General features: G+C 46.0%; 1 protein-coding gene across 1 annotated transcript; it reads right to left on the reverse strand.

Annotated features, from left to right (window-relative positions):
* Positions 1 to 771: 771 nt before the first annotated feature.
* LOC135606503 (uncharacterized) lies at positions 772 to 1,242 on the reverse strand. Its single transcript, XM_065097531.1, has one exon. The coding sequence runs from the start codon at positions 1,240 to 1,242 to the stop codon at positions 772 to 774; it is 471 nt and encodes a 156-aa protein (XP_064953603.1).
* Positions 1,243 to 14,759: the final 13,517 nt, after the last annotated feature.

Consider the following 14,759-nt stretch of genomic DNA (forward strand, 5'->3'; position numbering starts at 1 on the left):
ATCGGGAGCCAATTAGAGATTGATGCCGCCCTCTGGCTAGAGAACCTGAAGCTGCGAGCCAGGGGGGTCCAGAGGCCATTGCCGTGATCGAAGAGCGCACCACGGCACTGGGTGAGGAGGTGGCTCGTTTGAAGACCGAACTGGAAGAAAGCCGGTCACACATCTGTTTGCTGGATGACGAGCTGCTAACCCTCTCCTAGGATGTCAAGACCACCAGGTCGATGACCCGGGCTGCCGAGGAGGCCCTGGAGGAGGAGTGGCTGGGGTTGCCCAAAAGGGTCGAGGAGGCGGTCGTCGGGTATAAAGCGTCTGCCGGGTTCGAGTATGGCTTGGTGAGGTCGGGCCAGGTCACGTACGAGTATAGGTACCGGGTGGCCTGCGCTCGCTTCCGGGTGAAGTATCCAGACCTGGAGCTGTTGTCGGACCCGTTTGTCGACAACCCGGCGGATCAGGACGTCGACATGCCAGCAAACGTCCCCTTCGACGATGGGCCCGTGACTCTTCCCCTGAGCTAGGGGCTGCGCCCCCTCTCTTTTTGTTTTTTTGTTTTGGTTGGGCTTGGGGTCGTGCCGCCCGACCGCCATATGTACCTCCCTTATCATCAAGAAGCACTTTTATTTTGAAATTCTAACTTGCTCTTCTCCCCGACTGTGGGTGCACGGACCCCCTATATCTTTTCTACGTCCCGGCCAACCTCCTTTATGGGTAGAATTTCTTTAGGTTTGCCGCATTCCACGTTCTTGGCAAGGAACTTCCCTCCATAGTCTCGAGTCAGTAGGTTCCCTCTTGGACCATGTCATAGACTCGATAGGGGCCTTCCCAGTTGGGTGCGAGCTTTCCCCTCGCTCGAGTCGGGTCGCTCACTTCTGCTCTTCGGAGGATGAGGTCCCTGACCTGGATCGGTCGTGGACGGACCCTTCGATTGTATATCCGAGCTACCACCTTCTTGTATGCCAAGGCGCGTAGATGTGCCCTGGCTCTCCTTTCCTCGAGGAGATCCAGGTTTGCCCGGAGTCCCTCCTCAGAGTCTCCTTGCTCATAATTGGAGGTGCGCAGGGTCGGGAATAACATCTCGGGCGGAAGGACCACCTCGGTCCTGAACGCCAGGCTAAATGGAGACTCTCCCGAGGCAGTTTTGGGAGACGTTCGCATTGCCCACAGGACGCTGAGAAGCTCGTCCACCCAGGCACCATGTGCGCCTGAGATTCTCCTCTTCAGGCCTTCCAGAATTGCTCGGTTCATCACTTCAGTTTGGCCGTTGGTTTGGGGTTGTGCGACCGAGCTGAACTTCAACTAGATCTCATACGACTAGTAATAGGCCTTGAATTTAGTTTTGTTGAATTGAGTCCTGTTGTTGGCAATGATAGCCTTCGGGATCCCGAACCGGGTGATGATATTCTTCCATGTGAAGTTTTGGACTTGCCTCTCGGTAATGGAGGCTAAGGGTTCGGCTTCGACCCACTTTGTGAAATAGTCGACCCCGACTATGAGAAAGCGTCGCTGACCCGATGTTGGAGGGAAAGGCCCAAGGAGAATGAGCCCCCATTGGGCAAAGGGCCAGGCCACATCTGCTAGTCATAGGTGCCCAACAAGCCAATCACGTGAGTGATGGCACGTGTGACTTGATATAGAATATTTTTGCTTATTATATTTTGGCGTATATCACTTTATAACTATTGCATAAATGCATATATATATTGTGATGTCCTTGGATATGTGCAATGGGAATCGGATCATGATGAGATCACGATAATGAGATCGATTCACCTTTAAATAAAAATCCTAAATAATCCCGGTCATAGGTTACTCGAGAGGGACATCGTGATAACCGGACAGACTGGTGTGCTGTATACCCGTCCATATGATGGATGCAGTTGGTCTCATAGCTGCTCGTGTAGGGACACTAGGGATACAGTACAGGTGCTCATTGGAGAATGAGTTCACTGATTGATCCGCTTACGAAATGCTGGATGGTTGATGATGCCTTATTGTCAAACAACGATTCCGTAGTCCTAGTGGTGTATCTGGTCCTTAGACTTTAGACACCAAGGATGTCCTGTATGAGTGCTCCACTCTTTGATACCAGACTTATAGGTTTGGCTGTCCCAGATCTAGTACAGCTGGTCATTGGGAGTGGTAGTCGACCTTACGAGGGCTATTGAGTGTCGATAGAGGATCATCCACTCTCGGCGTCATGAGAGGAATATCCCATGTGTTCTTGCTCAAACAAATCCCTGGCCAGGGTCATTCGGGTTGAGAGAGAAAGAGTTCTCCGGGAGAATCCGATTAGAGCGAGACTCGAGTAGAAACCGTATGTGTCTGACAGCACCATGCTCGATATACGGTCTCTGGGATATTAGATGGATGAGGGACTATAGGTACACGGTAACTGAGGACAGACAGGTCCAATGGATTGGATTCCCCTGTATCGTCTGGTGACTACGGCGTAATGGCCTAGTACGTCCGTAGTCGATGAGTCGAGTGAATTATTACAGAGATAATAATTCACTAAGTTAGAAGGAGTTCTGACAGGTATGACTCACGGCCAGCTCGATATTGGGCCTAGAGGGTCACACACATATGGTAGGCATTGCGATGAGTAGAGGTTCGGATATGAGATATCTGACGGAGCCCTTGTCTTATTGGATGCAGATCCAATACCCACTAGGGGAGGACCCATTAGGGTTTGACAGGGGACGTCTATAAATAGGAGGGATTCAGAGCCTCATAGGCTAGAGCCTTTGCTTGCCTTTCCTATTCTCCTCTCCCTCTCCACCTCAGAGCAGGCCTGGAGTTTTGAGGAGCGTCGTCGCAACCCTGCTGTGTGGATCACCGCTAGAGAGGAGGATGCTTGACCTCCTTCATCCTCTCCTAAGGATCTGCAAGGAAACAGGGATATACGATCTCCCTAGGTAACACAATCTACTCTATACGCAGTTTTGAGTTTCGCGGATTTTGCGCACCAATCTTCGCACGACGACGAACATCTTTTTGGGAATCGGGGATTTTGTTTTCTTGTTCTTCCGCTGCGAATGTGATGTCGCCCCCAAGATTTCCCAACAGTGGTATCAGAGCCAGGTTGTTCGTGTGAATGATTGGTTTTGAACTGCGTGTGTTGTGTTTAGGAAGAATTTTGACGTCAAAATCGTTGACGCAAAAACAGGGAAGGGCAGCAACAGTTGCTTCCCTCGATCTACGTACGTGCAGCGCAACCGAAGGTGGGCAGCACAGGGGCTGCGTCTGCAGTAGGCTTGCGTCCGGTGGGGCTAGCAGCCCGCGGCAGAGGCGCCTGCGGCCGCTTCTCCTGCGGGGTGAGGCGCCGCAGAGCAGCGGCGCCTGCCGCCGCTGCTCCCGCGGGCGAAACCCCCCCCCCCCCCATAGTGGCGGCCGCCCGGCGAGACAGCACCGCCTGCGAGCGTTGCCCCGCCGGCAGAAACGCCCGCGGAGGCGGCGGCGCCCGCGGGGGCGCCCACCTGCAGCGGCAGCGCCGCCAACAGTCGTGCCGCCTGCAGGCGAGGGCAACGCCCTCGCCCCGCCGCACAGGCCGCCGCCTGCAGGCGAGGGCAGCGCCCTCGCCCCGTCGCACAGGCCGCCGCCAGCAGGGTGGCGGCAACGGCAACAGTAAGAGGGAATTAGGGTTTTGGGCAAAAAGATAGTTTTGCCCCTGTGAATTTGAGAAATTCTAGTTTATGTCTTTGTCCAAGTTATGAAAATACCCTTAGAATTGAGAAATTTCCTACATGTCCCTGATTTCAAAAAATATTAATTAATTAAAAGGTTTAGTTGATTATTATTTTTATTATTATCTAGTAGTCCTACATGATGATGATTATTTAAACATGTGATGTATGATGTGTGGACGGATGATCATGGACCGTGTGATGTGTGTACTTGTGATTATTATTATTGAGATCTGCGAGCCTCCATTATATTTCTCGTTTATTGTCGGGTCTGCGTGCCTATGATTAAGTTGTAATCACATGAGGAGGCGCAACGGGAGCGTGGATGCGATAGCGGGACCCACGAGACGGACGATCGTGATGCATGAAGATGCATCAAGATGTCGACGGAACCGACGAGGACGAGATGGACGATCACAGGGCATGGAGATGCACTGTTGCACACAAAGATCTTGATGTGAGTGATTAGGCCTACTGGCTCGGGCCTAATCACATTAGGTTGTGGTCCATGATCATCTGGTGTGATTGCTTTTACACATACTAGATATGTATATATATTTGCATGCGATGTAGATATATATTAAATATGTATATGTGTGACATGTCATATTAGGAGACCAAATCATATAAACATCTCTCGATAATATTAAGTCGGTAAACGTGATGCAATTAGATTGACCCACGTGACCTTCCATCGTTATAAGTAGGAACCGATTCCCGGTGTAGGTTGAGTTGGTCGAGTCCCTCGAGACTCACCTATATCGCGATTCGCTATCTTGCTTACGACATAGAGATGTCACCGGTGACCTGAGGGCATGGTATGCTTGGTCGAGTCCCTCGAGGGTATATCATCAAATTAGACTCATCTTGTAATGAAGGTGTTGACTTAACCGAGCATCATGGTTGGTCGAGTCCCTCGAGGCCATGGTGATTCGGAGGCCGAACAGGACGGGAATCACAAGGAGTTGTGATCGGCAAGAGATGCCTACCTTTTAGGCTTAAGTGTGATTGGTCAAGTCCCTCGAGGTTACACTAAGACGCTAATTGGATCCTGATCCCCACTAGAAGTATGTCGGAGACTTCCGTTTCACGTGCTAAGGGTGTCGCGTGACTCGTTAGTAAAATAGTGGGAGCATATTAAGATAGAAGTTCATATCTTGATAGTTTATTTCTTGCAAAATCTACATGTTATTCATTTCTGCTGCATCTTTATTTTCAGAAAATGTCGCTTTCAAATCCCTTACGTGGCATACTTGATGTCAACCGCCTCACTAGTCCAAATTATATGGATTGGCTCCGTAACTTGAGAATTGTTCTCACAGCGGAGAAAATCGTGTACGTCCTTGATATAGTGATGCCTACGCCCAAAGAAGGGGCGAGCGAGGATGAGATCGCTCGCTACGGGAAGTACATTGATGACTCCACTCTTGCTCAGTGCTATATGTTGGGCTCTATGACTCCTAAGTTACAGAGATAACATGAAAAGATGGATGCCAGATCCATTCTCCTATATGTCCGTAAATTGTTTGAGGAACAGGGAAGGACTCAGCGATATGAGATATCCAAGAGCCTCTTTCGCGCTAGGATGACTGAGGGGACACCAGTTAAGAACCATGTCCTAAAGATGTTTGAGTGGATAGAGAAACTCACAAGTCTAGGAATGGTCCTATAGGATAACTTGTGTGTGGACATTGTGCTTCAGTCCCTACCAGATTTCTTTTCACGGTTCATAATGAATTTTAATATGAACAAGCTTGTGGTGACTCTCCTAGAGCTCCTCAATATGTTGAGGGAGGCAGAGAGTACTATTAAGAAAGAGAAGCCAGTTCTCTATACTGGTGAGACCAGAAAGAAAAGGAAAGCAGAAAGGTCCCTTAAGAATGGAAAGGGCAAGGGCAAACCACGTAAAGCAAAGGTTGCTAAGAAAGACTCAGCAAAGGACAAAGGCCAGTGCTTCCACCGTGGTAAAGATGGGCACTGGAAGAGGAACTACAAAGAGTACCTTGCAAAGAGGGCGAAATAGAAGCTTAGAGAAGCTTCAGATACATTCATGATCAATCTCCAATTGTCGGATTTTTGTGAAAGTGCATTGGTATTGGATACCAGTATTGCTTATCACATCTACAATTTATTGTAAATTCTAGCAAAGCCGAGGGGAGATTGACGAGAGAAATATTGTATAAAGGTTTGTTTATGCAAGACACTACTCCACATATCATGAATGTAAGTGTCTAAGAGGAAACGAGATGAGATGAACATTGCATACCTGTGGCATTGTAGGCTAGGTCACATCCATAAAAGAAGGATTGAAAAGTTACTAAATGATGGATATCTAGATCCATTCGACTATGTGTCATATGCAACTTGTGAGCCTTGCATTCGTAGAAAACTAACCAACTATCCATTTAGTGGAACTGGAGAGAGAGCCACTGAGTTGTTGGAACTCATAAATAGTTATGTATGTGGACCCATGTCAATTCATACCATTGGTGGTTACTCCTACTTCATTACCTTTACTGATGATTTCTCAATATATGGATATGTGTACTCAATGAAGTACAAGTCTGAGGCCTTTGAGAAATTCAGAGAGTATAAGAATGAGGTGGAGAACCAGACTGGAAAGAGTATCAAAACTCTTCGATCAGATCGAGGAGGTGAGTACTTAAGTACATAGTTTACTCAGTTCCTCAAGGACCATGGGATATTATCCCAATGGACACCTCCTTATACACCTCAGCTCAATGGTGTCTCTGGAAGGAGGAATCGTACGCTATTAGACATGGTACGGTCCATGATGAGTTTCGCTGACCTACCCATCTTATTTTAGGGATATGCCCTAAAGACCGCAGCTTACCTTCTGAACAAAGTTCCAACTAAGTCGGTAGTGTCTACACCATATGAGATATGGAAAGGGAAGAAGCTTGATCTTAAGGTTGTTAAGATTTGGGGTTGCCCTACCCACATTAAAAGACACAACCCCGATAAGTTAGAATCAAGGACAAAGCGATGCAAATTTATGGGATACCCCATGGAAACTTATGGGTATTATTTCTATCATCTCGAGGATCAAAAGATCTTTATAGCTAAGAGAGCAGTGTTCCTTGAGAAGGAACACATTCTTGGCGGAGACAGTGGGAGAATAATAGAGTTGAGCGAGGTTGGAGAACCAAGCTCAAGCACCACTCTACAGCCCGAGTTTGTTCAGGTACCTAACACACAAGTTTCAACTTTACGCAGGTCTGATAGAGTATCGCCTCCTCCTGAGAGATATGTGTGACATATTAGAGGAGAGAATGTTGAGGATATTGATCCTCAGACCTACGAGGAGGCTATTATGAGTATAGACTCCGGGAAGTGACAAGAAGCCATAAATTCTGAGATGGATTCTATGTACTCCAATAAGGTTTAGAACCTAGTTGATGCGCCCGAAGGTATTGTACCCATCGGTTGCAAGTGGATCTTTAAGAAAAAGATCGGAGTAGATGGAAAGTTAGAGACCTATAAAGCAAGGCTAATGGCTAAGGGGTATCGTCAAAGGCAAGGTGTTGACTACGACAAAACCTTCTCACCCGTAGCAATGCTAAAATCCATCAGAATTCTATTGGCTATTGCAGCACACTATGATTATGAGATCTGGCAGATGGATGTGAAAACCGCATTCCTCAATGGGAACCTCAAGGAGGAAGTGTATATGATGGAACCTGAGGGATTCGTGTCCAAGAACTGCCCAGATAAGGTGTGTAGGTTCCTTAGATCCATTTATGGACTAAAGCAAGCTTCCCAAAATTGGAACATAAGATTTGATGAGGTAATCAGATATTATGACTTCGTTAAGAACGAAGATGAGCCTTGTGTGTACAGGAAGGTAAGTGGGAGCGTTATCACCTTTTTGGTGTTATATATGGATGACATCCTCATCATTGGGAATGACGTAGGAATGCTATCCACAGTAAAGATTTGGTTATCTAGACACTTCTCCATAAAGGACTTAGGGGAAGCATCCTATACCTTGGGGATTAGAATCTATAGAGATTGATCCAAGAGGATGCTTGGCTTGCCCCAATCCAGGTACATAGAAACTATTGTCAAATGGTTTGGCATGAAAAATTCCAAGAGAGGTCTCATACCGATGAGACATGGGATATCGATTTCTACTAGTATGTCCCCAAAGACTCCAAAAGAAAGGGCGAACATGGATATGATACCTTATGCCTCAGCAATAGGGTCTATCATGTATGTCATGCTATGTACTAGGCCTGATATAGCGCATGCTCTGAGTGTCACGAGCGGGTATTAGGCGGATCCAGGCTTGGAGCACTGGAAAGCAGTAAAGTGTATCCTTAAGTACTTGAGAAGGACTAAGGATCTTTTACTATGGAGGTAATAGCCTTAAGGTTGAAGGCTACACAGACTCAAGTATTCAGTCTGATGTCGATGATAGCAAGTCGAATTCAGGGTATGTGTACACCTTGAATGGAGGAGTAGTGTGCTGGAAGAGTTCCAAGCAAGATACTACTACTGACTCGACCATAGAGGCGGAGTATATTACTGCATCAGATGCAGCAAAGGAGGGAGTCTGGGTGAAGAAGTTCATCACAGATTTGGGAGTCATTTCGGATAGCGAGAAGTCGACTTCCTTATATTGCGACAACTATGGGGCGATTACTAAGGGAACCCGGGTCTCATCAGAAGTGTTCTGAGGAGGTTCTAGCTTATCAAAGAGATCGTAACCCGAGGAGATGTAGCAGTGGAAAGAGTTCCATCCGAAGATAACATTGCAGATCCACTGACAAAGCCGTTGTCTCATTTTGTCTTTGAGCGTCACAGGGGTCTGATGGGGATTAGACACATAGGTGATTGGCTTTAGGTCAAGTGGGAGATTGCTAGTCATAGGTGCCCAGCAAGTCAATCACGTGAGTGATGGCACGTGTGACTTGATACAGAATCTTTTTGCTTATTATATTTTGGCGTATATCACTTTATAACTATTGCATAAATGCATATATATATTGTGATGTCCTTGGATTTGTGCAATGGGAATCGGATCGTGATTAGATCACGATAATGAGATCGATTCACCTTTAAATACAAATCCTAAATAATCCCGGTCATAGGTTACTCGAGAGGGATATCGTGATAACCAGACAGACTGGTGTGCTGTATACCCGTCCATATGATGGATGCAGTTGGTCTCATAGCTACTCGTGTAGGGACACTAGGGATACAGTACAGGTGCTCATTGGAGAATGAGCTCACTGATTGATCCGCTTACGGAATGCTGGATGGTTGATGATGCCTTATTGTCAGACAATGATTCCGTAGTCCTAGTGGTGTATCTGGTCCTTAGACATGAGACACCAAGGATGTCCTGTATGAGTGCTCCACTCTTTGATACCAGACTTATAGGTTTGGTTGTCCCAGATCTAGTACAACTGGTCATTGAGAGAGGTAGTCGACCTTACGAGGGCTATTGAGTGTCGATAGAGGATCATCCACTCTCGGCGTCATGAGAGTGTTGGGAAATCATTGGGGGGCAACATCATATGCACAGCGGAAGAACAAGAAAACAAAAATCCCCGATTCCCAAAAAGATGTTCGTCGTCGTGCGAAGATTTGTGCGCAAAAATCCGCAAAACACAAAACTGCGTATAGAGATTGTGTTACCTAGGGAGATCGTATATCCTTGTTTCCTTGCAGATCCTTAGGAGAGGGTGAAGGAGGTCAAGCGTCCTCCTCTCTAGCGGTGATCCACACAGTAGGGTTGCGACGACGCTCCTCAAAACTCCAGGCCTACTCTGAGGTGGAGAGGGAGAGGAGAATAGGAAAGGCAAGCAAAGACTCTAGCCTATGAGGCTGTGAATCCCACCTATTTATAGAGATCCCGTGTCAAACCCTAATGGGTCCTTCCCTAGTGGGTATTGGATCTGCATCCAATAAGACAAGGGCTCCGTCGGATATCTCATATCCGAACCTCCACTCATCGCAATGCCTACCATATGTGTGTGACCCTCTAGGCCCAATATCGAGCTGGCCGTGAGTCATACCTGTCAGAACTCCTTCTAACTCAGTGAATTATTATCTCTGTAATAATTCACTCGACTCATCGACTACGGACGTACTAGGCCACTACGCCGTAGTCCCCAAACGATACAGGGGAATCCAATCCATTGGACCTGTCTGTCCTCAGTTACCATGTACCTATAATCCCTCATCCATCTAATATCCCAGAGATCGTATATCGAGCATGGTGTTGTCAGACCCATACGGTTTCTACTCGAGTCTCGCTCTAATCGGATTCTCCCGGAGAACTCTTTCTCTCTCAACCCGAATGACCCTGGCCAGGGATTTGTCTGAGCAAGAACACATAGGATATTCCTCTCATGACGCCGAGAGTGGATGATCCTCTATTGACACTCAATAGCCCTCGTAAGGTCGACTACCACTCCCAATGACCAGCTGTACTAGATCTGGGGACAGCCAAACCTATAAGTCTGGTATCAAAGAGTGGAGCACTCATACAGGACATCCTTGGTGTCTCAAGTCTAAGGACCAAATACACCACTAGGACTACAGAATCGTTGTCTGACAATAATGCATCATCAACCATCCAGCATTCCGTAAGCGGATCAATCAGTGAACTCATTCTCCAATGAGCACCTGTACTGTATCCCTAGTGTCCCTACACGAGCAGCTATGAGACCAGCTGCATCCATCATATGGACGGGTATACAGCACACCAGTCTATCCGTTTATCACGATGTCCCTCTCGAGTAACCTATGACCGGGATTATTTAGGATATGTGTTTAAAGGTGAATCGATCTCATTATCGTGATCTCATCACGATCTGATTCCCATTGCACAAATCCAAGGACATCACAATATATATATATATGCATTTATGCAATAGTTATAAAGTGATATACGCCAAAATATAATAAACAAAAAGATTATGTATCAAGTCACACGTGCCATTACTCACGTGATTGGCCTGCTGGGCACCTATGACTAGCAATCTCCCACTTGACCTAAAGCCAATCACCTATGTGTCTGATCCCCATCAGACTCCTGTGACGCTCAAAGACAATCTGAGACAACGGCTTTGTCGGTGGATCTGCAATGTTATCTTCGGATGGAACTCTTTCCACTACTACATCTCCTCGGGTTACGATCTCTCTTATAAGCTGGAACCTCCTCAGAACACTTCTGATGAGACCCGGGTTCCCTTATTTGAGTAATCACCCCATAGTTGTCGCAATATAAGGAAGTCGACTTCTCGCTATCTGTATCGACTCCCAAATCTGTGATGAACTTCTTCACCCAGACTCCCTCCTTTGCTGCATCTAATGCAGCAATGTACTCCGCCTCTATGGTCGAGTCAGAAGTGGTATCTTGCTTGGAACTCTTCCAGCACACTGCTCCTCCATTCAAGGTGTACACATACCCTGAATTCGACTTGCTATCATCGACATCAGACTGAAAACTTGAGTCAGTGAAGCCTTCAACCTTAAGGCTATTACCTCCATATACTAGTAAAATATCCTTAGTCCTTCTCAAGTACTTAAGGATACACTTTACTGCTTTCCAGTGCTCCAAGCCTGGATCCGCCTGATACCTGCTCGTGACACTCAGAGCATGCGCTATATCAGGCCTAGTACATAGCATGGCATACATGATATACCATATTGCTGAGGCATAAGGTATCATATCCATGTTCGCCCTTTCTTAGAATTTTCAATGCCAAACATTTTGACAATGGTTTCTATGTACCTGGACTAGGACAAGCCAAGCATCCTCTTGGATCTATCTCTATAGATTCTAATCCCCAAGATATAGGATGCTTCCCCTAAGTCCTTTATGGAGAAGTGTCTAGATAACCAAGTCTTTACAGTGGATAGCATTCCTACGTCATTCCCAATGATGAGGATGTCATCCACATATAACACCAAAAAGGTGATAGCGCTCCCACTTACCTTCCTGTACACACAAGGCTCATCTTCGTTCTTAACGAAGTCATAAGATCTGATTGACTCATCAAATCTTATGTTCCAACTTCGGGAAGCTTTCTTTAGTCCATAAATGGATCTAAGCAACCTACACACCTTATCTGGGCAGTTCTTGGACACGAATCCCTCAGGTTGCATCATATACACCTCCTCCTCGAGGTTCCCATTGAGGAATGCGGTTTTCACATCCATCTGCCAGATCTCATAATCATAGTGTGCTGCAATAGCCAATAGAATTCTGATGGATTTTAGCATTGCTACGGGTGAGAAGGTTTCGTCGTAGTCAACACCTTGTCTTTGACGATACCCTTTAGCCATTAGCCTTGCTTTATAGATCTCCACCTTTCCATCTACTCCGATCTTTTTCTTAAAGATCCACTTGCAACCGATGGGTACAATACCTTCGGGCGCATCAACTAGGTTCCAAACCTTATTGGAGTACATAGAATCAATCTCAGAATTCATGGCTTCTTGCCACTTCCCGGAGTCTATACTCATAATAGCCTCCTCGTAGGTCTGAGGATCAATATCCTCAGCATCCTCTCCTCTAATATGTCCCACATATCTCTCAGGAGGATGAGATACTCTATCAGACCTGCGTAAAGTTGAAACTTGTGTATTAGGTACCTGAACAGACTCGGGCTGTAGAGTGGTGCTTGAGCTTGGTTCTACAACCTCGCTCAACTCTATCATTCTCCCACTGTCTCCGCCAAGAATGTGTTCCTTCTCAAGGAACACTGCTCTCTTAGCTACAAAGACCTTTTGGTCCTCGAGATGATAGAAGTAATACCCACAAGTTTCCTTGGGGTATCCCACAAATATGCATCGCTCTGTCCTTGATTCTAACTTATCGGGGTTGTGTCTTTTAACGTGGGCTGGGCAGCCCCAAATCTTAACAACCTTAAGATCAGGCTTCTTCCCTTTCCATATCTCATATGGTGTAGACACTACCGACTTAGTTGGAACTCTGTTCAGAAGGTAAGCTGCGGTTTCTAGGGCATATCCCCAGAATGAGATGGGTAGGTCAGCGAAACTCATCATGGACCGTACCATATCTAATAATGTACGATTTCTCCTTTCAGAGACACCATTGAGCTGAGGTGTATAAGGAGGTGTCCATTGGGATAATATCCCATGGTCCTTGAGGAACTGAGTAAACTCTGTACTTAAGTACTCACCTCCTCGATCTGATCGAAGAGTTTTGATACTCTTTCCAGTCTGGTTCTCCACCTCATTCTTATACTCTCTGAATTTCTCAAAGGCCTCGGACTTGTACTTCATTAAGTACACATATCCATACCTTGAGAAATCATCAGTAAATGTAATGAAGTAGGAGTAACCTCCAATGGCATGAGTTGACATGGATCCATATACATCACTATGTATGAGTTCCAACAACTCAGTGGCTCTCTCTCCAGTTCCACTAAATGGAGAGTTGGTCAATTTTCCACGAATGCAAGGCTTACAAGTTGCATAAGACACATAGTCGAATGGATCTAGATATCCATTATTTAGCAACTTTTGAATCCTTCTTTCATGGATGTGACCTAGCCTACAATGCCACAGGTATGCACTGTTCACTTCATCTCGTTTCCTCTTAGACACATTTACATTCATGATATGTGGAGTAGTGTCTAACATAAATAAACCATTATGCAATGTTCCTTTCGTGATGATCTTATCATCTAATAATATTGAACAACCATTGTTCTCAAAAACAAATTTATATCCACTAACTGTTAAACATGAAATGGAGATAATGTTTTTGATAATAGAATGAACAAAATAACATGCATCTAATGCATTAAAAGCTCCACTAGGCAGATGTAAGGCGACCTCGCTAACAGCTACTACAGCAACTTTTGCTCCATTACCCATCTTGAGGTCCATCTCGCCTCTCTCAAGTCTCCTAGGCCTTGCCAGAACCTGCAACGAATTGCATATATGATAAGCACTACCGGTATCCAATACCCATGTGTTATCATAAGATTCTGACAAATGGAGACTGATCATGAATGTACCTGAAGCTTCATCAAGCTTTTGTTTCGCCCTTTCTGCAAGGTACTCTTTGCAGTTTCTCTTCCAATGCCCATCTTTACCACAGTGGAAGCACTGGCCTTTGTCCTTTGCTGGGTCTTTCTTAGCAACCTTTGCTTTACCTTGTTTGCCCTTGCCCTTTCCCTTCTTAAGGGACCTTTCTGCTTTCCTTTTCTTTCTGGTCTCACCAGTGTAGAGAACTGGCTTCTCTTTCTTAATAGTACTCTCTGCCTCCCTCAACATATTGAGGAGCTCTGGGAGAGTCACCTCAAGCTTGTTCATATTAAAATTCATTATGAACTGTGAAAAGGAATTTGGTAGGGACTGAAGCACAATGTCCACACATAAGTTATCCTCTAGGACCATTCCTAGACCTGTGAGTTTCTCTATCCACTCAATCATCTTTAGGACATGGTTCTGAACCGGTGTCCCCTCAGTCATCCTAGCGCGGAAAAGGCTCTTGGATATCTCATATCGTTGAGTCCTTCCCTGTTCCTCAAACAATTTGCGGACATGTAGGAGAATGGATCTGGCATCCATCTTTTCATGTTGTCTCTGTAACTCTGGAGTCATAGAGCCCAACATATAGCACTGAGCAAGAGTGGAGTCATCAATGTACTTCACGTAGCGAGCGATCTCATCCTCGCTTGCCCCTTCTTCGGGCGTAGGCATCACTGTATCAAGGACGTACACGATTTTCTCCGCTGTGAGAACAATTCTCAAGTTACGGAGCCAATCCGTATAATTTGGACCAGTGAGGCGGTTGACATCAAGTATGCCACGTAAGGGATTTGAAAGCGACATTTTCTGAAAATAAAGATGTAGCAGAAATGAATAACATGCAGATTTTGCAAGAAATAAACTATCAAGATATGGACTTCTATCTTAATATGCTCCCACTATTTTACTATCGAGTCACGCGACACCCTCAGCACGTGAAACGGAAGTCTCCGGCAGACTTCTAGTGGGGATCAGGATCCAATCAGCGTCTTAGTGTAACCTCGAGGGACTCGACCAATCACACTAAGCCTAAAAGGT

This window comes from Musa acuminata, chromosome BXJ2-3, assembly GCF_036884655.1.
Source record: "Musa acuminata AAA Group cultivar baxijiao chromosome BXJ2-3, Cavendish_Baxijiao_AAA, whole genome shotgun sequence".
In the NCBI taxonomy this organism is placed as follows: Eukaryota; Viridiplantae; Streptophyta; class Magnoliopsida; order Zingiberales; family Musaceae; genus Musa; species Musa acuminata.